A 23183-nucleotide genomic window follows, 5' to 3' on the forward strand; every position below is an offset into this window, starting at 1 on the left:
ATTTGTCCTATTAAAAATGTAATTGGAAACTCCTTTTCACTAAAGGAATCCAGTATGTACGTCACTGCTCAAACCAAGTCCTGCTATCCCTTCCAAAAACTTTTGGTACTAAAAATTCCTAAGATGAATTCCACAGAAATATGCTCAGCTTTTATCCATGACTCTACATCATTCAATTTGCAATTTCCTGTATTTTTTTACAAGACAGGATCAAGTTTTCACATTGCCCAGCAACTGAAATATAAACTAACCCTTCAGATGCAGCTGCAAGCATTTCAAAATATATTAGTAAGTACAGATTTATTTATTTGTTCCTACCACTCTTAGATAAATTCAGACAAAACAAAAATTTAAAGTTTCAAGCTTGAAAAGCATAACACTCATAAAGCTTCTTTCCTCTGTCTTGGAGAGGTGAGTACTTACGGATTTGGCAGTTGCAGAAATGTATTGGACAACCATCTCCCGTTTTGTGCTCAAGTCTTTATCTCTTAAAGGAGCTTTACGTTCCTCATTTAGGTTCATGTCTTCCTGTAAAGAAACAGCCCACACAGCAATCTATTTCATGCTTTTTACTAGTCTTTGTTCTTTTTAAACTACTTTTGTTAAACAAACAAGAAGTAACTTTTTCCAGTTTATCTGTAGATTTTTTTTAAATTTAATTTAATTTTTAATTAAACTAATTTAAATAAAAAGTAGTTTATTTACTTAATTAAAATAAAGGGTAGTTTACGTTGGTGAAATTTGGCTCAAGCAATAAAACTAGAGGACAAACAAAAATCCTACACCTCAATTTGATACATAAGTGTTAACTCTCATGAAGTTTCCTGTGTTTTTAATACAATCTTATCACCACAGACACCATTCCTGCACTATCTAATCAGAAGGCTGTTATTACATGGATTATTAGCTTGTAGCAGTGGCAGATGTGAAAGTGTTCCAACTGATGTATTTAAAACAAGCCTAGAAGTCAAAACATTCTGCTAGATTAAACCCAAAGATGCCTGTTTTAACTTAATAACTCATTAAATGCAATGTAATCATTACTAGTCACGCCATTAAAAGTCAAAGTGACTTCAGATTAACAACTAAAGCCAGTAAATGTTACTGTAATAACTTCCTAGTGAACAGCTTTGTCAGAGAATTGTGAGTCTCTGGAAGACAGACCTATTGTCTGCTTCAATTAACATTACCTGGAGAAGTTAAAAACTAATCCCTTTACCTAACAAGTAAATCAAGCAAGTGTTAATTAACACTTATCCAATCCTTCAAAGGAGATTCACAGCTTCATTAACCAGAGTAGAACCACACAATGGAACAGGACAGTTCTTGACTGCATGGAAGTTCACAAAAACTTTGAAGAATGATACAGAAAAGTGTATTTGTAAAAATACTCAAAAAACCTCATTTCTTGATCCGTCATGCACCAATACCAGCGTGCACGGCAGGACACACCTACTTCAGTTAGTTCCTGTATTACTAATAGAAAAACTGCCTTGTGAGTAGAATCAGAAGCCCTAATAAATGATCCTACGAGAGTGGATATTTAAGATTACGTAAAAATTCAGGTTTCTAGGCATTAATATTTTATTAATAGAAAATACTATTTTCCAACAGTATTTATTAACTTCAGTTCATTAAAAACAGTCCTTCAACAGCAGTATCTAACTACTGCAATTAAGATCTATAGGGGTTGTTTTAATGAAGCAATCAACAGTTATATTTTTTTAAATTTAGGCTTTTTGCCTTTGTTTTGCCTGTAAAAGTAGATCATTTAAACATCTCTAATACTGGCATTCTCTGAGTTACTCAATTGTTTATGTGCCAGTTTAGACTGGTCTATTAGGCCTATATTACCCCATACCCTCACAAGGCATGGGATACTCCCCAAAATTACAATATTTGAAGATAACTGCTATACAATAAATACTAACTTGAAACCAAATTAAAACTCGTAAAACTATGTGGAATACCATCTTACCATCATTTTTTCAAAGAGATCCATCACTTCTTTTTCTGATAAGTTCATGCAACGCTCATCAACAAGCGCCTGGGCATGTGGGATCTCACTAATGGAAGGTTGGGAGTCAATAGGGTGCTGAATAAGAGGCTTCTCTTTTTTCACTGCTGATCTCCTGAAGCTTGTAATCCTGTCACGCTGCAAAGACATCCATTCAAAAATAAGCAGAAATCGAAATATAGGAAAGCAGCCAATACACACATTTTTAGTTAATTCAAGCAGCAGAGTTAAAACTCAAACTGAACTGTAAGTAAAAATACTCTTAATATTCAGAGATTACTTTTCACAGAAAGACAATAACATATAAGGTAAACTCATGACAGGTCACATGCAAAAGCAATATAAATATTTCTCACAGCTTCAAAACTATACCATTTAGGTTAAAGTCTTAGCATTTCAAAATCTTCAACTCATCTTCTCACATTATTCCCTAATTATCCTGATAGTGAATAAATATGGTACCACAAAGGTAATGTCCAAGCGTTCCTTCACCTGAAGAGCTATAAGTCTTTGGAGGACAACTGAAAAAGCCAGCGTTGGGAAGGAGGTACTCACAAGTTCATCAGGCTTATAAAAAAATCCTGCTAAAGTAAAATAAAGTTTGTAGAGGAATTAATGCTCCAAGCATAGTTCACAATTCCTTGAAGCGTTTTTCAGTACAGACTCCTGAAATTAGTGCAAAATTTTAAAAAGCCAGGTAATGGATTACTGACACAGAAGCAGCCACCCATAGTTAAATACACATAACAGACATTAGTGAAAGCATGTCATACAGTCTGCCACTGACTTGCTTTAGCCCTTACACCAAACCCCCAGCTTTGTTTTTTAAGCATGCTTACTCAGTTACTTTGTTAATATTGGAAACAACCAATAAGGGCACCTTCCTCATAAGGCCATTTATTACTTTATTTTTTAAAAAAATAACTATTCTGAAGAGATTCCAATTTTTTTGACTTAATAACTGCCTATACTGATATATATATATGTAAATATGTATAAATATATATATATATACTCATTTTGAGAACGTTATGCCTATAGCAATTTTTCTCAATTAACTGTTTGCATCAACAAATACTCCTGTATTTGTTTCAGGCACTGAACAGCCTTATGAAGATGTGCTTTCATCTAATAGCAGCTTATGTAGGGTTACCAGGATCATTCATGGCAGTTATGTCACCTCCATGAAAACACAGAAACCAAAATTTATATTTGCTACACTTATACAACCTCTGTGAGGTGTGAAAAGCTTAATGGAATATTTCACTTGCAAAAATTTTGATTCATTTTAGATTAGTGAGTCCAGAATGGAGAAATTTGAACAAGTGCTGTGGAGTACAGGGAAGAAGGATTTTTTGTTTTTCTGTCACTGTTTTGTTTCTTTTTCTTGCTTTTTGTTGTTGTTCATTTTTTTCATTTTTATTTTTTGAGATTCTACAAGACTATCTTAAAGTTTTGAAGTAAAGTATCCCTAGATAAGCTGCATTCCCTTTGAATTTCTTTTGAGCTTTTCTGGGGGGTTTTGTGTTTTCTGAATGGGGGTAGGTAGGTTTTCTTCTTCCTTAGAAATCTTACATTTGTGGACAGAAACACAATACCTACAAGGATATAGTTGATGTCTTTAACAAGGCAAGAATATTACCGTAATCCTTTTTTTTTACCTTATTAGAATAGCTTAAATTACGTTTTTGGAAACTAAAATTAGGGCATAGCCCAGTAAAAAGGCCAAGGATAAGACACAATGCCTGAAAAGGCAGTATCCAAATTTAGCCAGTACACACCAAATGCAGTGCAACTGTTCACTTATTTTAAAAAGCCCATTCAGCAGTCACAAAAAGTTATTTAAGATCCAATTTCACCATTCTGTGATCTGTTTCAAATATAACTTATTAACAACAAATTTGTTTAATGAGATTGCAATGGTGAGATCGCTTTGAAGCCACAAATAAATCTTCTACATGATTACTAGGTACAATCTCCTCATTTCAGACATGTAGAATATCAGGAACTAAATAGTCAGCGTGGCTTAACTATTATATATATAATGCAAATTTTTAATTTTCATGAAATCAATTTTGAAACAACTTTCTGCAAAAATACTTCACGACAGGTTTCAAAGTATTCAGTGCCATAAAGTTAGTGCTACTGAATACAAACTTGTTGTTTGGCATTCAGTACACACTTATTACCCAATATGGTTCCATTTGAATCATGTGGCAACTAACTTTGAAGAAGCACTGCAGACCCTTTTCTGTTAAAGAGAAGGTCAAGAAAAATAACGCTTGAACTGTTGAGCAACAGTTTCAACGCATCCACGGTATTACTAAAGTATTTAGAATGTGGTCAAGGAAGTTTCTTCAAATAGAAATCACAATTAATCTTCTTCAACAGACATTACAAATTAAGATCTTTAGGAATAGTCACTCAATTTTCTGAAATCTATTGCTTAATATCCTTATAAGAACATGTTATTTCGTCCACAACATTTGAAGTAAAGTAGCATGCAGCGTGGAGTTACCATTGCAAATTAAGATGCTACAAAGACCTTACCACATCATCTGCCAAAGTTTTTATTTGAATATTCTATTAAAAAAAAAAAACAACACACACAAATCAAAGAAAAAAAGACAGCGTTACCTACTGTTTTAGAATAAAGAAGTCTGTATTTCATGTATTTGAACATTTAAGAGCATTTGAAATTTCACTATGTGTTCTAACAAAGCTAAATGAACATGGAATATACCGCATTTTCTATGAAAAAGCAAGCTTGTATCCCATTGCACCTTGTCTTTTGACTATTTAAATCATGAATCTAAAACCTGCATTGCTCTAGTACCCCCAGTATTGCATAAAAATGCAGCAAGATCTCTTAGAAGGCTTTCCAAAACAAACACGGACTCCTGGACTTCAAACTGCGTCAGCAGAGAGTTATGTGACATTCTCAGCTCGGACCATTTTTGAGACTCAGAGCCGAGAATTTCCTGTGCCCAAGCTTCTGGAGCCTTCTGCCAACTTCTACACTGAGTAATGTCCATTAGTAGATGAACTGGTTCAAGTCACTGAACTGGTGATTCACAAACCACTCACGATCATCTCTCCCTCCCTTTTACCCGTTCACTTTCTCCTTAAGAGCAGGAAAATCCTGCTGACAAAAATCACCAATGTTACATTTCTATTCATGGCCAAAACCACTGATATTGCACACCAATATCAATAATGGTTATCGAGGAAGCATTCAGTTCATGAACTTTGCTCAATTTACATGCAGTCATGAATAGGAAATAAGGTCTAGAACTTATGGGGGACAGAATTCAAGAAGCTTTCAGAAGTACGTGGGACAGTGTGGTGGACTGACCCTGGCTGACAGGTCAGTCCCCACGGAGCCACTTGCTCATTCCCTCTCAGCAAGATTATGTAGACCATCAGAAGTAAAAAAGCAAGACAAACTTAATGGTTGAGATATAAAAAAAAAAAAAAAATAAAATAATGAAACAAATTATGCAAAACCATCAGGGAGCACCAGCAGACCAATGCCTACCCAGCTTCTGAGCAACTGCTAATTTGGGAAAACATCCTCCTCCCCACTCCACAGCCCTGGATTTATTTCTGAACATGGTGTCATATGGTTGGAATATCTCTTACGTCACTATGGATGAGCTGTGCTGTCTGTACCCCCCTCCCAACCTCCAGACCACCCACCCTGTTCCCAGGTGGGAAGCAGTAAGCCTTGACACTGGAAAGGGATGTTCAGCAAAAGCTGAAGCACTGGTGTTCTGTCAACACTGCTTTGATCACAAATCTAGGACACAGCACCATATGGGCTGCTATGAACAAACCACCTCAGCCTGACCCAGCACAGACATCTGTACATCCAGGTGTTGACACCTTCAGCTTCCAAACTGCCCCATCTCCATGCCCTTCCTTATGCCTCTTCTGTATTTTCATTACCTGGACTTAGAATGGAGTTTATAATCTTGAAATCAAAACTAAGATATCCATACTCTGGTAAATAGATCTTTTCTTTTTAATTGAGATTACTGAGCAAAATGAAGTAAAGCCTAAGCATGATTTCAACACAGAGACAACTGTGCAAGCAAGAAGTTCTAAAACTGCCTGTTCTAGCAGTTACTTGTACCAGAATTTTTTTTCCCCTTCTCATTTAAGCACTGTCAATCTCTCCCTGAACCTGGAACAGGATAATCTACCCCATCTCTACACCTATATTGCATTTGTCACTCAAACTCCTCTCGGCAAAATACGGAATACTAAAACAAGATACCACACACCATTTTTTCAGACACCTCAAGCACTCTTCCCAGATATACTTATGGTGTGTAAGGTACACTGCTGCCAGCAGCTACTCAAGATAAGCAACACATTTAACAGGTAGGAGAGAAACTGAAAGCAGCTGGAGGCAAAGTCGAGGCAGTTATGTACCTGCAGATTCCCACACTATTTTGACAATCTCTTATACTAACAAAGAAACTACACTTCCAGTCTGATTTCAGAACATAAACCAAAAGTAGTTTACCTCCCTAGAAAGAAGTTTAAGATATTGTGGATTTTGTAGTCCTCTAGCATTATTCTTTCAGCCATCTATAAGACAGCAGAGCAACACAAGACAAAAAGAAATCAACCCTTTCCTAGCTTGTTAAAGACACTAACTCCTTGTGTTAAGAAGCAGCCCAAAGGAAAAGGTTTTGCAAAAATCTCCACGATTAAGCATTTGCAGGTAAGACCTATCAAATTAATATTTGTATGTATAATTATACACACAATTTAAGACAGCAGCCTATAATCTCTGTCTTTAACATCAACAGAAACCCCGGAATTTCTTCAGCATCTATACCAAAGAACTATTTCCTGCTGATTTACTTAGTTCTTTACTTAGAAGATTTAAGTGACAGAGCTTCTCCCTTTCAAACACTGTATTTCCAGTTTATCAATAGTTAATATCATTTTCTATTTACTCTTCCTGATTTTAGTTTATGTATCTGGCTACTTGCATTAGTACAGACAGATCATGTCAGTAAGGTACACAAAAATCACACCATATACTAATGTAACTGCACCAGACAATTCTCTTATCTTAAAATGTGGGTCTCAGCCAGGAAATCTTGCACATGAAAGCAGTAGAAAGATATTCATAGTTCATACATTTCTTGGTATAGAAACCACTATTTCCTCATGCAAGCTCAATGCAGGCTACAGCAGCAACAATGTCACATCCACAGAATTTAATTACTTGAGACAATTACATCAACTTTTAACTCAAAACTCACAGCAAGCCTGCTTTTCTTTACATCTTTCTCAAACTCATGTATTAATAAAACCTTCCAGATCACTTGAGCTGGACACGAGTTTTTAAATGAAGTGAATTTACGTGTGTGGATTGATCTCACCCTTATATTTAAGTATTACTTTGCCATGTTCTTAATTGTTACACTAAAGACTCACTTCCACCACAAAGATAAAATCAGAAGCAACTTCCAGTTCACCACATGTACAGTGAAACAATGATCATCTGGATAACTTCTAAACTTAACAGCAATTTTAACTCCAGTGCCCACTGCCCAAGCAAACTGTGGTGTGCTGCAACATCTGCTCCTGCACATGGGCTGCAAGCTCAGGAAGCAGCTCCACCTGCTTCAAGCAATGCTCATTTTCTAGAGGTAGCAAACAGAAACTTGATCTTCTCTTAACTCCTTTTTTTTTTTTTCTCCTGAGATGATATGACTGTTTTCTAAAATTTAGCTTGACTTCAGCTCCTCCAAAAGCCATGGTAAAGCTTCTCTCAAGGACAAGTGATTTTTAACAGCCTGTAAAGACATTTGCATACAAACCAGGAAGGGAATAACTTCCCACATGAGTACCTGAACCAAGGGAGTTTAAAGGGACAAAACCCAAAGCTGCTTAATATCTGAAGTACAAAAAGTTGTCTGCAACTTGAAATTAGGTCTTACAGTCACAAAAGAGAATTCACTCCTACAACCTCTGTTCTTCAGTTCAGAGAATGAATAATGTTCCCATTAGACAATTTAACTGTCTGTTAACATATTCAATTTTGTAATTAAATCTAAAAAAGTACCTTGGAAATTGTGAAAAGATACCCGACTCATAGAAGCTGATGTGCAAAAACCAGAACTACACACTCATTTAGGCCTTTCAAGATCTTTATCCATGAGAGAGAGAGTATCTGACATTACTAATAAAATTAGTAAAAACATAATTCACAACATGTTTGCTTTAGTGTAATATTTTTCCCACTTCAAGGACAATTCGGTATTCCTTAAAAACAAACAAAAAAAAACAACTTGAAATGACTGTTGTAATCCATATGCTGTCTCAAAGATACTTGAAGCAAGCAATACTGATAGTTCTGTTACTGTTGTTGTACACTTGCATTTGGCCTATATGACACCATACGGAAAAATATTGTTTGCTTCACCAATTCATTAAATATGTATTATTTAAATGTTTAAACTAAAGCTTTATCTCAAACCTGAACACATTCCCTGGGGTTGTACAAGGAGCATGTGAACCCCTTACATCAGGCTGCCAAAATGCAGCTGGAAAATTGTTCATGTTGGCAGCACTGAGTCAGTGCTGTTCAACTGGAGGGTGGTAGCCACCTCCCAACCAGAAAGCTGCCTGCTTTTCCCAGTTCCTCTACTTTTTTCCCCTCCAGGAGACTGACTATCCAGAAAATGCTCTGAAAATAAGTTAGACAATTCCTCGTACTAAATAAAGCCCAAGGGTCAGCCCGGCTGGTAAATCATTAACAGCAGAGGGCACCAGTTCTTTAATCGCAGTGCTGGAAATGCCTCAGCACTGCTCCCAAACAGGAGGGAGGGGGGAACATGTCAGAGGAACAGGAATCATATTGGACACTCGCCATCATCTGATCCTCAGTCAATGAGGAAAAAGGCACCCCCACACCGTGTCTCTGTGCAAGGGGGACAGAGAGACCCTAAGCAGCAATCTGGTCTAGTCTGACTGAAAATGGAGGTTGAGGTAAACTGAACCAGCTTCCTCATTTTTGTCTGACTGGTAGATCACTGTCACACTCCAAAAACGAAGGGACTGCTCAAAAAACTGTATCCTCCAAGATTACTTCAAAGAAGCTTTTACCAAAAAGTAAATCAATTCAGAAGCTGGGGAAAAAAAAAAAAATCACTGAAAAAAAAATTAGCCTTAATTTCATCACATTTGTAACTGAAGATACAAAGGAGTTGACAAGCACAAATCAACTACCTTTGTTTGTTTATTTATATCTCAGGTGGTCATTAGTGTTTTGAAACGTTTCTTTCAGAAAATAATTCATTGATAAGCTTTAAAAATCAGAGCAAAATTAAAAGCTTCTTTCAAAAGCTGCAGATCCATGTCAGTCTAAGCCAACAAAATTGCTGGTTATGAGACACAGGGTAAGGATGTCACCAGGACAGTGAGATCAGGTCAGACAGCTGCAGAAACATTTTCAAGAAGCCTATTAGAAGAAGCAGTTCTCACATTAGCCAGTGCAGAGGAAAATAAAGTATGTTCTGGCATTTTCCAGAGTTACTGCTGGAGTCCAAACATCTTTCATCAAGTCTCTGTCCCAAGCAGATCAGAGAAGTTACCAGTAAAGCAGTCCAGGATCAGCAGGGTTTGTATTTATAACAGTTGTGCTACAGAACTGGTGAGTCCTTCATACAGCACTGGGTACAGTCAGGAGCTCATTCCTATTTTGATATCTAGTGATCCTGCAGGACAGGTTTTTCTTTGAGCATCTTGAAACAATGTCTTGTGACAGTATAGCACGCTTTTCATTATAAACAAATGCACTGTCTCTCTTCAGGACACTCTACAGCTTTTAAATACCTCACTTAAAAGTATCGAGCAGCAGTTTGTTAGTTAAAACTTTTACAAATTTGACTTTTGAAAGAGACAAGTCACAACTCCATTCATGAATTTCACAACAAACAGCCTGCAATACTGCTTTGATGATGTGCATACCAGCTTATTAGTCTCAGTGTGCAGGTTTAATGATCTAAGAGACATTTAACTAATCAAGTTCTTTACAAAGCTTAAGAGCCATGGCAAACCTTGCCCTTTGAAGAAAGATTTAAACCCCTTTTAGTTTGATGCTTCCATTTTCATTGAGAAATTCTACCTGTGGATTTTAGTACTTAACTCAGAAATGTGTGTGGCATTGCATAGGCATTAACCAACACAAGGTTTTACAGGACATATCTTCAAAATAAACCAAAACAAACAAGACTCTGCACCCTCCCCTCAATAAAACCAAAACCAAAACAACCCCACCAACCACAACCCACAAAAATAAGTAGGTACAAAACTCCACAACAGCCTAAAGGAGTCTTATTAAGAAACTTCCACTTTAAACATTCTAGCAACTCTCTATAAAATCAGTGTAGCAGTAGAAATGGATACAGTTTCTCCATAAGAACAACATGTACCTCCAGGGGGACCTCACGTGTTACAGGCTGTGTCTCAGCTGCACTAGAACAGGTAAGGATTTGCATAAAGACACGAGAAAAAGAAAATTATATTTGACAGTAGGAAGACAGCATATGGGACTGCACCAGCTGTCAGTGTAAATGGGGAAATAAGGACAGCAATTACACTTCCTCATGTACTTGAAACATCAGGCTAAGCATATACACTGTTAGCATATACATTTTGGGTCATCTGCAGACTAGCATTGCATTTACTTTGAGTTTAAACAATTTCACTTTTAAACCTCATAATCTTAGTATTGGAGCCCTTAATGGTCTTTCTTGAAGAACACTGTATTTAAAAAAACCCCATAGGATTCAGATAGTTGAGTGCCAATTACGTTTTATGCTTTATTTGATAAGAAAACTTATTTCAAAAGCTGCACCTCCTAAGCTTCCTTTAGTAAAATGCTAGTAGATTAGGAGTGCATTGGAATAATTTCAAAAATCCTTTGTAGCTTTCTGTGCATATATTTGGTGCCTTTAAAAAGTGTCAGATATACTTTATCAGAGAAGGAGCCATCTGTCCAAGTGGCTGCTACTGCACTGGCACTGGGCAGGACTGCTTGGCAGTGTCAGCATATTCTGTTTCCTGCACCTACAGCAAGCAAATCAGTGGGTTTGGAAGAAAATTGGAAAGTGGTTTTCCTAGGAAAATAGACTGAGACCACTTGCTAGTCAGTTGAACAGTCATTGGATCAACTTTTGGGACTTAATTAAAAATGAAGTCTGAGCAGCTCCCAGGGCAGTCAGTGGAAGTGTTGGATGCTGACTGTTCCCTCCGTGCCTGGTGCTCTTTAGCCAAGTGTGCTCGTCAGTGCCACGTTCAGCCCCATACCTCTGCTGCTTATTTTTCAAAAATCCAATTGTTTAACTTCAGAGGGTTTTTTTTTTTTTTGGTATAATATTATTGAGAAGTACATTTGAAACATTCTGGAACAGTTAAACGGGAAAAACGATGTCAAAACAATTCTTAACATAGTAAGTGAAGACTTTATCTCAGTTTTATGCTCAGATACAAGCAGTGGGTTTGAGCTCTTTGCTTTCATTGTAGCAGCAGCACAAAGCCGGTTTGGCTGGATGGCAATACTTGATGTGCACCAAATTGCTGTTCATGCCTCCCTTGTTCTGGGCTCTCCTGAGTGCAAGTGGCTGATCTTTTCATTCAGACACATTGTGGAGTTGCTGAGACTGAGAGACAGCTGTTCTAAAGCTCCAGAGTTTGGTCAATTAAGAGTAGTGAGAATAGGCCTCCTCCTTTTTCTACCTCACTTCCTCAAGAGACACTTTTTTTACTGTGATAAGATTCACCTTCATTCTTACTCAAGTGCAATCTTAGTTTTTACCCTTTTACCTACAATTATACGCTTTCAATCTGGGATTAATCTTTTGTTGAAACCTAAGGTTTTTTTCTCTCGAGAGAAGCAATGACCAGTTGACTTGAGAGTGAGAGAGATGGTTTGAAATCATTCTGATAAAATGAAGCACAAACTGCTTCGAGGAATTTCTTCACTTTAATACTCGTGTACAAAATTTTTTTATTCCTGCTTCACTTGCTTCCCCTATGACAATGCAAGTATATCCTAATACCCCTGCCCAGGGACAGGGTCGGTTGCTGTACACTTTTCTTGCTGTTATTTGAGGAGATAGCTTTGGGAAGATTCTTAACTACATGCTGATAGTTCTGTAGAACACCTCTTGATCTTGTGGGTACAGTAAACACTGAAATAAGTGTCACAGTCCCTTTGGACTCTCCTCTGCTAACATCTGAGAAGTTAAAACTGGCAGAACATATCTGTTGGGAGAGACCTGATATACTTAAAGATAAAGCAGAACACCCATAGCAAGTTGCCACAGAGCTTCATTGGATACTGGGCAGTTCCTTGAAAATAGAGCATTTTACTTCTGATAGACTCGGAGAAAGTGAGAACGTGTATTTGCTTTGTTTGGGTTGTTTTGTAAGTAGTAAGAAAACCCCCACAAAATCCAACCAACCAAAACACTGTACACAAACAAACTGGCAGCAGAAGGGATGCAGGGAGCCAAAGGAGCTGGAATTACTTGTGAAGACTATTCATTTTGTCTGTACCCAGCAGACTTGGAACATGGTCACAGGGATCATGTCAACAACCTCTTAGAATAATATTGTCTGTCTTCCAAGACACAGACTTACTATCAAAGAGCAAGTACTTTATCAGAGCAGTATTTAATCCCTACATTACAAAAAGTTGATGATAAAGTCACTTTTTTCTCCCTTAATAATAATAGATGTGAAACTAAAACTTGGAAAAATGAGCAGTGCAGCTATCATAGTGGGAAACTTTGGCTTCTCCTCGAAGAACAGAAACTAAAGATTAAATAATTTCCACAGGCATGGACCATAATGTAACCCAACAGTCAAAGAATACTGGGTTAAATTGAATTTATAGCTGCTGTGTTACATACAAAGGGTTTTTGTTCCTTTCCTATTCTTTCCTGTTTATAACAGATTCCTGAAAAGATTATTTGTCCTTCAGGGAAGTAGGAAATGAAGCAGCAAGTGAATAGAGAGGAACTATATTGTACATAATACTGAGGAAGTCCATGGTATCAATTTGACTTCAGTACAGGTGAGATTCCCTGTTAAGAAGTAAGATGAATTCGGGACGATTACAGAATCTTGTAATAGGTTATGGAGAATCTCTTATATTCTGCTAAAGGAGATAAGAAAAAAAAAAATGGTTTATCTTAAGTGTCATATGTGCTTTGATTACAGCAGAACACACACATGAATTTTATAAAGGTTTTCCCATAAATTCCCAAAACAATTGTTTTGAAATATCAAATGTTAACTGATGGGATTATTGCTTATCTTATAAGTCATTCAGCAATTAGTGTTCTGTGATTCAAACTACAAACTAACCTTAATGGATTTAGGAAGCCCGTCCTATCCACCCAACCCTTGTCTGAAGTAAAATGTGAATGAATATTTGTAAGATATGAAAATTGCTTATCTGGTTTACAGGCAGAAATTTTACCAAAGCCTTCTCCTGTACTCTTTACCTTTCTAATTTGGGAATGTCTCCAGCAAGCTGAAGAATGAAAATAAAAATTCACTACTGTGAATTCATTACTATATGTAATTTTTATTTCAGTGTATACAAAATCAGATAGCAATGCTACTGCATAGCTTACAAATAGGGACAGGCACAGACTGAGGGATCTCAGTTAATGTTCATGTGCCAGCTTTGGAATTGGGCCATCTAGCATAGGTTTACCCTTTGAGTTTCAGGTTTTGCACTCAAGCATTTTCTTCTTAATTTACCCTTTAAATGTGGCTGGCACAATAAATGAAATGTATATGGCATCTGTGTACATGCTTAGCCTGGTATGCTGGCATCTTTTTTCTTCTTTACGTAAATATTTTCCTGTTCTAATGCAACTGGAACATGTAACCACTTCAACAACTAACAACTGTCAAATTCTCATCTACTCATGCACTCACACAGTTACAAATGCAAACATCCCGCACAGTTCCATTCTGAAACTGAAGTATTTCAGAAGTTACTTATATTTAATAGATATAAAAATAATTCACAGCAAGAGAAGGAACAAGAAGAACCAAATTGCAGACAGGAAAGCAGGATCTATACTGTACAAGACCTAACTACTTCTGTTATTCTGTTATTAGGAGTCTAGAATCTAATGAATCTCATGTTGGCTTCACGTTTGTTCCTCACAAAGCCACACTCACTAAAAAACATAAGCCCACAGGTATCTTAAAGGTCATTATAACAACTATCATTTGCTCTTACCATAGTAAGAAATAATAATGAACCACAGAACTAACATTTTTCCTGACCAAAGTACTTATTTTATCTTGTTCAACTATCCCTGAGACCCACACGAATTGATACAGAGCCACTGGGGAATGCATAACCAACCAGTTGCAACAAAGAGGTGTCTGCAAGAAGGTCTCTGGTTACTTCCTCTCTTCATGCCTAAACACATAGCTGGATGCAGTTTTGTTGATGTGATTCCATCCAGGACAAAGTTTTTAATGTTTGACTTGCTAATCCCTGAGCTAAGAAAGGAGAGAACAGGCCTGTGCACCTCCAAGACAACCTGCACCAAGCAGTGCTGCAGTTCCCTGGGCCCACAAACCTAAAACTACTGCTGCAGCTTTACTGCCTGCACAGCTGCAGTCCCACAGCTCCAGGTGTTGGGATTCTACAGCACTATTCCCAACTGACTGAAACTGCTTTATTTAGAAATTTGTCCTAAACTACAAGGTAGTGCTCAAAGTTTCACATTCCTCAAGCAAGTCCTCCTGTATTTATTGTCACATAAAAGGAGAAACTAAATATTTTAATGGGGTCTTGCTATAAAAGGAAAACTTAACATCTCCACTACAAGTAGCAGAGAAGTAAGAGTATGTCTGTTAATATTTATCTATCTATCTATATATTTGTCCACACACAAATCACTGAGGAATAGAAGGCAGGATTCTTTCCAATTACGTCTTTCTAATCAGTGTCTTTTATATTTTCAAAACAAGTTTAAACGCACTTAGCTGTTATGAAGCAGAAATTGAAAATATTTTCAGTAACATCATGCAAAGAACACTGGCAGTCAGCAAACATGCACCACACATTCACCACACCTAATACTTTCTCCAATACCACCTTGTCTCCAATGCTTTACTCTGAGGATCACTAAGAGGACCAAGAAGGGAACCTCACAAAAATGCTACCTGCCACATGCATCACCTTGAAATTCCTCTTCTCCCAACTTCCCACAGGAGATTGTTTTCTGTTTACCCAGGAAGAACCCATATCTATTAGAAACTGTTGAGAATATTTTTGTCTTATATAACAGAGAAGGTGTGGTGACATTACAGAATGCAGTACACCTTAAGGTCAAATATTACCACACCCAGCTGGACTGAAGACCTTCAGGAGCTGTGTCAAACCATAAAATTCCTATGTGTGACTTGTTCCAGAATTGAACTTCCAAGGGATTTCTCAGTTTCTATAAATCAGATGAGTCTATGATCTGTATCACCATGTATGTTACAATATCATTTCATTGTCACAGCAGATCCTTTCACACCATGTCCAACTAAACAGGAGTCATGAGAAGAAGGCTGAAAAGTAGACATAATTTCATAGTAGTGGTGGATGAACTTTAGACAAATCAATACAAAAGGAGGAGTTCTAATGTGCTATAACTCTGGTCTTATTAGTTCTAGTAAGCAACCAAGGAAGAGCAAATAGTAGTGGTTTTGACTGGTTCATTTTCATGATCATGTCTGTCCCACTGCCACACAAAACTTTTGTCAGTAGAGCACCAAGGAGGGTATGGAGAATGCTTAAACCCACACTGCTCCCTCAAAAAAGCCAATTCAACTGTCATCCCTTTCTCCCACACAATTAATTAACAGTTAACAAGTATAATATATGTGCCTTTCAGATTGTGTTAGTACTACTTTTGTCATGAAACTATTTATCTACTTGTTAGGAAATTTCACTTGAAAGTGGGAATCCTTGAGGTGCTCACTCCACCAATACTGTAGCAAAAAAGCCACTTGATTCACAAGACCTGAAGTAAAAGATCAGTTTGATAGAAAAATAATACACAAGTTTAAGACAAGTCAGCTTTGTCTACCTGGAACTTTATCAACTGTTACACAAATACTAAAGAAAGGCTTGCAACTGTTAATCTCCCAAAATTATCTGCTCTACCAACATAGCCCTTTCCAAAAAAAAAATTATTTCCTCCAAAACAAAGTTACTAAATTATTAAAAAAAACTCCAAAACCTGAATTGAAAGGAATTGCTGTAAGGAACTCTGTAAAAACATTCATTTTAGTAATTTTCAAACTTCTTGTGGTTTTAAGGTTGAACAAGTAAACTGATGAATAACCAACTGAAATTGCCAGTTGCTTCAGCAGCAACCACCACTGCTTGTTCTACCCTAAATTTGGACAGGAATGAAAAGAATTAGAGGGAAGTTATTAGCCATTATTGATTACCTCAAAGAACTGCAACTGATGCAGAAAATATGAGGTCTTGTAACCCACACAAAGTTTTTAAACCTTGCTTTTCCTTCTACCATGTCACCTGCAATCCCACTGTCATTAGCAAGCTTTACAGGCTATTTTGTGATACAAAAACAAAAGTTCATCCTCCAAAACTTGGATATTCGGCACCACACTGCTTAAATATCTCAGAAATCATCACTTCCATTTGATATGCACACTGTCAGTTCTCACAATTGCCTCTCAGCCTAGGTGGGATCTGCTTTGTTTGCAAAGCTTCCTGTATTGTACAGAAGAGCTCTACAGTTTTGTTTTACAAGTAGTAGTTCAGGAAGTTTAATTACCACAGGCAGATAGGCTTATCACTGTCTCTATCACCTTATTTAAACAGTGTCAATATCAATTCTCATTGAAATCTAAAGCATTCACCTAAATATCAGCACCAAGCATGCCCTACTCTACCATGTCAGAACACTTCTCAGCAAGAGGAGTTTCCCAAGACACTAATTTATTTTTCAGTAATGTTTGCACCTTAACTAACTTCATTTGCTGAGATATCTTGACTTTGATCTAATGAAACCAAGAGTCCTCTCAAACACAAGCTTTTCAGTGCACTTTTTCTTCAAACATACACTTGAAGCAAGAATCCTCTGCAGGCATGTACTGATTTCACTCAGAGACACTATGACCTCAAACATTATACATGTGACTTGTTTGCCAAAAATCTCTGCTCAACCTGACTCATAGGTCATGTATGCAGTGTGAAGATATCTGAGTCATGTGTAAAAAGCACACAGCTTTCTTTGCAGGACCTGCAGCACCCAGTCTGACAGGGACTGATACACACAAATCACTCCTTAACTCCTGCACTCATATGGGTGGAGCAACACAGAGAGAAAAATCTCTTCTCAAGCTAAATTCTGTTTAGAAGCTAATTCATAAAAGCTTTTATTACACTTTTTGACACCACGTTATGGCACATTAGTCAGAATCTTCATAGCTTTTGATTAATCTCAAAGCTCACAGGGTTTAAAAGACTTCAGTATTAAGCACAAACAAGTTTTGCTTTTAAAACAAAATATGAGTTGCTCCTTCTTGGGTGAATCACTAAATCCACTTGCTCTGCAATTAAGCTCTTTTTCCCCCAACAATTTGTTTTTCATGTTACACATCTTTCTCCTAATCTACTTTTAAAGACAGGATCACACTATCTCAAAAGAGAGCTCCTTTCACATATTTAATTTGTAGCTAAGTGCAGTATCTATCACTGAACAGATACCACACAGACCTGAAGGGAACTTGGGGGTAATAGAGCTCTAGCATGGCACTTGGTACTACATGCACTTCTGCTGATAATAAACTGACACAATATATTATTAACTTTAATTAAAATACACCACCAAAAACCACTGGCCATGTAATTTCTAGTTAGACAGTGTTCTAATGCTCCTGAAGCACCACAAATCCTGTTATAACACCTCTGTTCAAGTGCTGACTCACAGAATCACAGATGTTTGAAAGGATCTCATTCTTTTCTCAGCATAGGCCAAAGTCCTGCCTAAAAAGCAGGGTCAACAATCAATTCAAACCAGCCTGCTAAAGACTTTCAGGACTTGCAAACCTCCAAGAACAGTAATTACAATGTCTCTGGCCAACAAATACATAACCATCCTTCAAATTATTTTTTCCCCTTATACTTGGTTTCCTCTCCAGTGACCTCTTGTGCTCCTTTTTATCATCTGTCTCCCATTCTTCTCCCAGGAACTTCTAAAAAACTCTGACTTCAACTCCTCAAGCAAAAAAAACAATCAACTTGCCAAGCCCTTGGTCTTGGTGAGCTATGGCAGCTACATCACATCAGAACTGATGCTTTCAAACACTTCCCGTTTCCCAGGTACCCAACAGAATTATACATTTCCCACCTGACAGTGAAACACTGAGGCAAGCAAACAACATCTAAGTTAAGCATTAACAAACACAGGAATCCCAGCAATCTCCCTGACAACCTTAATTTAGTCTGTTTCCCCTCACAGAACAAGCGTACTTTTAAACAAGCAAAACAAGGATATTGCCAAACCCATGTAACTGCTCACTGCCACCTCATGCCAGCCTATTCCCAGGGCTGGCACGAGACCAGATGACTGTTTGCCAAAACAATTTACATATTTTCTGCCCATTTCATTGTAAACAAAGATAATGACAAAAAAACTCAGGCTCTCATTCCCACCTCCAGACCTTGAGCCAGCTAAAAATGAGGAAAAAAACCCAAAAAACCCACAACATTAGACAGAGATTAAACTTTGGTTAAAATACTCCAGTTTACACACTACTAGGATAAAAACTGGAACTAAATTCTCATGGTGCAGTTCTGTCACAAATTTTATGAAACCTGAATACCTGTACAAGTTCAACAAATTGTATGAAACCTCAATGTCCCTCCCGACATAAAGCACCAAATAACTGAATTAGTAGTTCTGATTTAGCTCATCTTTAATTACTTGTGTATGTGTATAACCATCAATTATCTTACAGAGAAATACTTGAAATTATTATTTTCTTTTCTAGCACAGATCTTCCCCTGTACTCAGCGCTGGTGAGGCCACACCTGGAGTGCTGTGTCCAGTTCTGGGCCCTCAGTTCAGGAAGGACACTGAGGGGCTGGAGCAGGTCCAGAGAAGAGGAATGAGGATGATGAAGGGACTTGAACACAAGTCCTGTGAGGAGAGGCTGACGGAGCTGAAGTTGTTCAGCCTGGAGAAGAGGAGGCTCAGGGGAGACCTCATCACTCTCTACAACTCCCTGACAGGAGGTTGTAGACAGGTGGAGGTTGTTCTCTTCTCCCAGGCAATTATCAGTAAGACAAGAGGGCATGGTCTTAAGCTGTGCCAGGGGAGGTTTAGGTTAGATATTAGGAAGAAATTCTTTACAGAGAGGGCAATCAGGCATTGGAATGGGCTGTCCAGGGAAGTGGTGGATTCTCCATCCCTGGAGGTTTTTAAGATGAGACTGGATGTGGCACTAAGTACCATGGTCTAGTAACCACAGTGGTAGTGGATCAAGGGTTGGACTTGATGATCTCAGAGGTCCCTTCCAACCCAGCTGATTCTAGGATTCTATGATCTTCTCTTGACAGCCCAGCCTTACTTCCTGTCAATCAGGAATAAATGCCATCCATCAGGCTTCGGTCCTTAAAAACACCCAACCAAACAAAACACTACATTTCTGCAGGCCAAGCACCACTGCCCACCTCTTAGTTTCTTATGAAGATCAGGGGAACACAAAAAACTTCCACCTTTCTATTTTAGTTTCCCTTCTCTCAGGATAATGCCTTCAGCTTCCTAGCTCCCTGTCAACCAGAGCCATTTCTAGTCTATCATATAAAAATCATTTCCTTAGACTTCTTCCCAATGCTTTACCTAATTTCAGCTCCTATGCCAGGAACCAAAAATATATGTATATGTGCAGCTATATGTAGCTGCACACCCTCTCCCACCAAGCCCCTGTTCAGCACTCCCCTGGATGTGTGAAATAAGTTCTGGGAAGGAGACACGCTCCTGTCAGCACACTTGGAGCTCCTTGAATTACACACAACACATGACAGAGTGCAGGTTGATTCATCTCTATAACTCTACTGAAACTTGATGAATTGTAAGTTACGAAGATGAACCAAGAAAATGTCCACACCCAACTCTGGGAACTTTGTATATGAAGCCAATGACACTCAGCACTTGCACAGTGTGGCTTCTCTACCAGAAGTCCCAAATACACCTTCATCTTATTTGCTTAGTGAGAGAACAGAGATGAGGTACCAGTAAGGCTGCTCTCTGAGTACTTGAAGTTATCACCAGCCTCAGCAGAACCAATTCCTCATCCAAAATTAAAGCCAGCAAAATATGGTAAGATTATTCTCCTATATAATGTATGAAGCCTTTCCCTGATTACAGTCCTATTCTTCCCTTGCAAACCCATGGCAATAATTGCTAAATCTGGCTGTCCACTCACACCTGCTCAATTTAAAACACGCTCCGTCCCACCCCTTCCCTTCCTCAGGAGTGAATGACTCTTCACCTCAGTTTCAGGCCCCATTTGTGCACATCTTGTCCAGAATGACAAAAATCTGCTTCCTCATTCAACCCACTCACTCATTTACCTCATCAGAGGCCAGTCACTTATCTCAGGGCTAAACTATCTTTCAGAATTATGTGATTTAAGCAACATATCACTGCTCTGATCCATGGGCTGCTGGACTGCAATAATCTACCCCCTCAAGAAACAAAATCATACTACTGCGAATGAAGTCAAATATTAACATAATGTTCCTTTTTCCACTAAGTGTAATAATAAAAGTCTACTATAACGATTCTAGAATAGCTGAATAGAGCATGCAATGGAAATACTTGCCCTGTTCAGTCCAATTTTGAGCTCATTTTACCTCGATTTTTCAAATCATATAATTTTTTCAGAACAGAGTGTTCTCTTCTGCTACAGCAAAATTCAAATTCATGTCCACGGCTTCCAACAGAAACACTTTCCTGTGCGATTTTTAAATCGGTTCCCTACAGGAACCTTCAAGAAGCCTTCTTAGCTACTCTAGCCCGGAAATAGTAAAGGTTTGTTTATATGAATAGAAACAAACACGGTGTTTATATGAAATTGACTCACGTTTACATGAAATTGACTCACGTTGACCCTACGCAAGGAAACGGGAGTTTGTTTCCAATAACACCCGGGAACAAAACAAGACGCCATATTAAGGTATCTTTTGCCAAAATACTTATTGTCGCTTTTAATGGAAGCCCACTTCAATTGGAGCTCCTCTGAAACAATTGTAACTTTCAGTAACTTTTCGATGCCTCATTCGTTACAAATTTCACAACTTTCCCACACAGTTTCTAACTTCGTTTTCAGTGGCAAAAAATATCCCGCAGCGCAGTTGCCAGGCTGATCAGCGCAAAGCTCTACACTCGACGGAAGGAGCACAAGATGAGAGCACTTCCATACTTAAGTTCTACCAATAGCTGCGAAAACGCTTGCAACAGATTAAATAAAGTTTGTAACTAGTACTCTAGTCAGGACAAAGGGGAAGCAAAGTTTTAAGTGTCTGCTACACTGTTGCGATTGGAAACGTAATAGAGAACTGAGCTAAAATGGGCTGGTTCAGTGTTAGAAGAAGTAACAGAAGTAAACAATCGAAGGTAACACTTTCACATTAACTATTTTTGATGCAGGGAAATTTATAAAGTGTGATATAATCCACTGCTGTTGGCTTTGAAATCTACCTGTGCTTCAACTTATTGTGTCTGTAGGTATAAATATCTTCTTAAAAATTAAAAAGCACAGGCATAACCCACAAACTCTACAATCCTAAAGAGGGTTTGTGCTCCAACCTGCGTGAGATCTTCCCAAAAATAGGCTGGGAAACACACAAATCCTTACATTACGCTCGCGTTAGCCGATAAGTTCCATTGGGAAGCACGTGGTTGGCATCCCGATCAGAAGCGTTCTGGATTGTTCACACAGAGCCAACCCCACCCTGTGATCTTTCACTGGGGCAGAGCAGAGGTTACGCCGGGCAGAGCAGGGCTGTCCCCCGTCTCCGCCATCGCCGGGAACACGGGAATTCCCGGCTCCAGCCGCCACCCCTCCCGGGGGCTGTCACCTGCCTCCACAAAGAGCCCCCCCGAACGCCCGCGGAACCTCAGCGGGGTTTCGGTCAGAGAGGGCACCCCCATCCCTCCGCGCGCCCCGCATTCCCCACGGGGAAGCACCGCGGCGGCACCCGAGCGGTGTCCGAGCCTCCTCCTCCTCCTCCCCGCGCCGTTCCCTGCCGGTCTCCCGGCCGCGCTCACCAGCTTGGGCTTGTTCCGGCTCTCCTCTTCCGCGGCGCGCCCGCCCCGCTTCGGGTTCATCCTGCCGGAGCCCAGCGGCTCCTCGCCGCCACCGCCGCCCGCGCCCGGAGCCGCCTGCCCGTCCATGGTGCCGCCGCTCCGCTCCGCCGCTGCCCCCGGGCCGCGCTCTCACGGCCCCATGTCCCCCCCGCCCGCTCCGCTCCCCCGCCCGGGGCGGCTCCCGGCGCCTCCCCCGGACCCGCCGCCCGGGCGCTGTGACGCGCACGCGCGAGGGGCCGCCCGGCGCCACCGCGCGTGAGCGGGCGCGTGCGCGGTGCGGAGCAACGCGGAGGGCGGGGGGGGGGGGTGAGGAGGGAAGGAGGAGGGACAGGAAATGGCGGAGGGTCCGCGGGGCGGGGGGGTCCCACCTAAATACCACCCCCCGGGAAGGTGGAGCCAGAGGGAGAGCTGGGCAGGGCCTGGGGCGGCGCGTGGGTGGGTTTGTCATGGAATAATAGAGTGGGTTTGAGTAGGATAATTGGAACGTTGAAGATCGTCTCGTTTCACTCGGCTGCGGCGGGCAGGGACACCTTTCGCTAGGCGAGGTTGCTCCAACCTGGTCTTGGACACTTCAGGGACGGGGCAGCCACAGCTTCTCTGGGCAACCTGTGCCAGGGCCTCACCACTGTCACAGGGAAGAATTTTTTGCTAATATCCACCACTCTGTCGGTTTGAAGCCATTCCACTTGTGCTGCCACTCCAGGCCCTTGTAAATAGTCTCTCTCCACCTTTCTTGTCAGCTCCTTCAGGTACTGGAAGGC

General features: G+C 39.5%; 1 protein-coding gene across 5 annotated transcripts in view; it reads right to left on the minus strand.

Annotated features, from left to right (window-relative positions):
* Nucleotides 1–22509, minus strand: part of DIAPH2 (diaphanous related formin 2) — a 198962-nt gene extending 176453 nt beyond the window's left edge. For 3 of the 5 annotated variants that reach the window (XM_017816003.1, XM_017815993.1, XM_017816023.1), the window contains exons 1-4: nucleotides 22384–22509; nucleotides 4568–4600; nucleotides 1979–2155; nucleotides 424–528 (exon numbers count right to left, since the gene is read on the minus strand). In XM_017816003.1, coding sequence (XP_017671492.1) covers nucleotides 424–528; nucleotides 1979–2155; nucleotides 4568–4600; nucleotides 22384–22509 — 441 coding nt within the window. The other 2 variants (XM_017816014.1, XM_017816033.1) reach the window with 2 other exon arrangements.
* Between the last annotated feature and the right edge of the window lie 674 nt (nucleotides 22510–23183).

This window comes from Lepidothrix coronata, unplaced genomic scaffold, assembly GCF_001604755.1.
Source record: "Lepidothrix coronata isolate B3197 unplaced genomic scaffold, Lepidothrix_coronata-1.0 Scaffold2, whole genome shotgun sequence".
Taxonomy (NCBI): domain Eukaryota; kingdom Metazoa; phylum Chordata; class Aves; order Passeriformes; family Pipridae; genus Lepidothrix; species Lepidothrix coronata.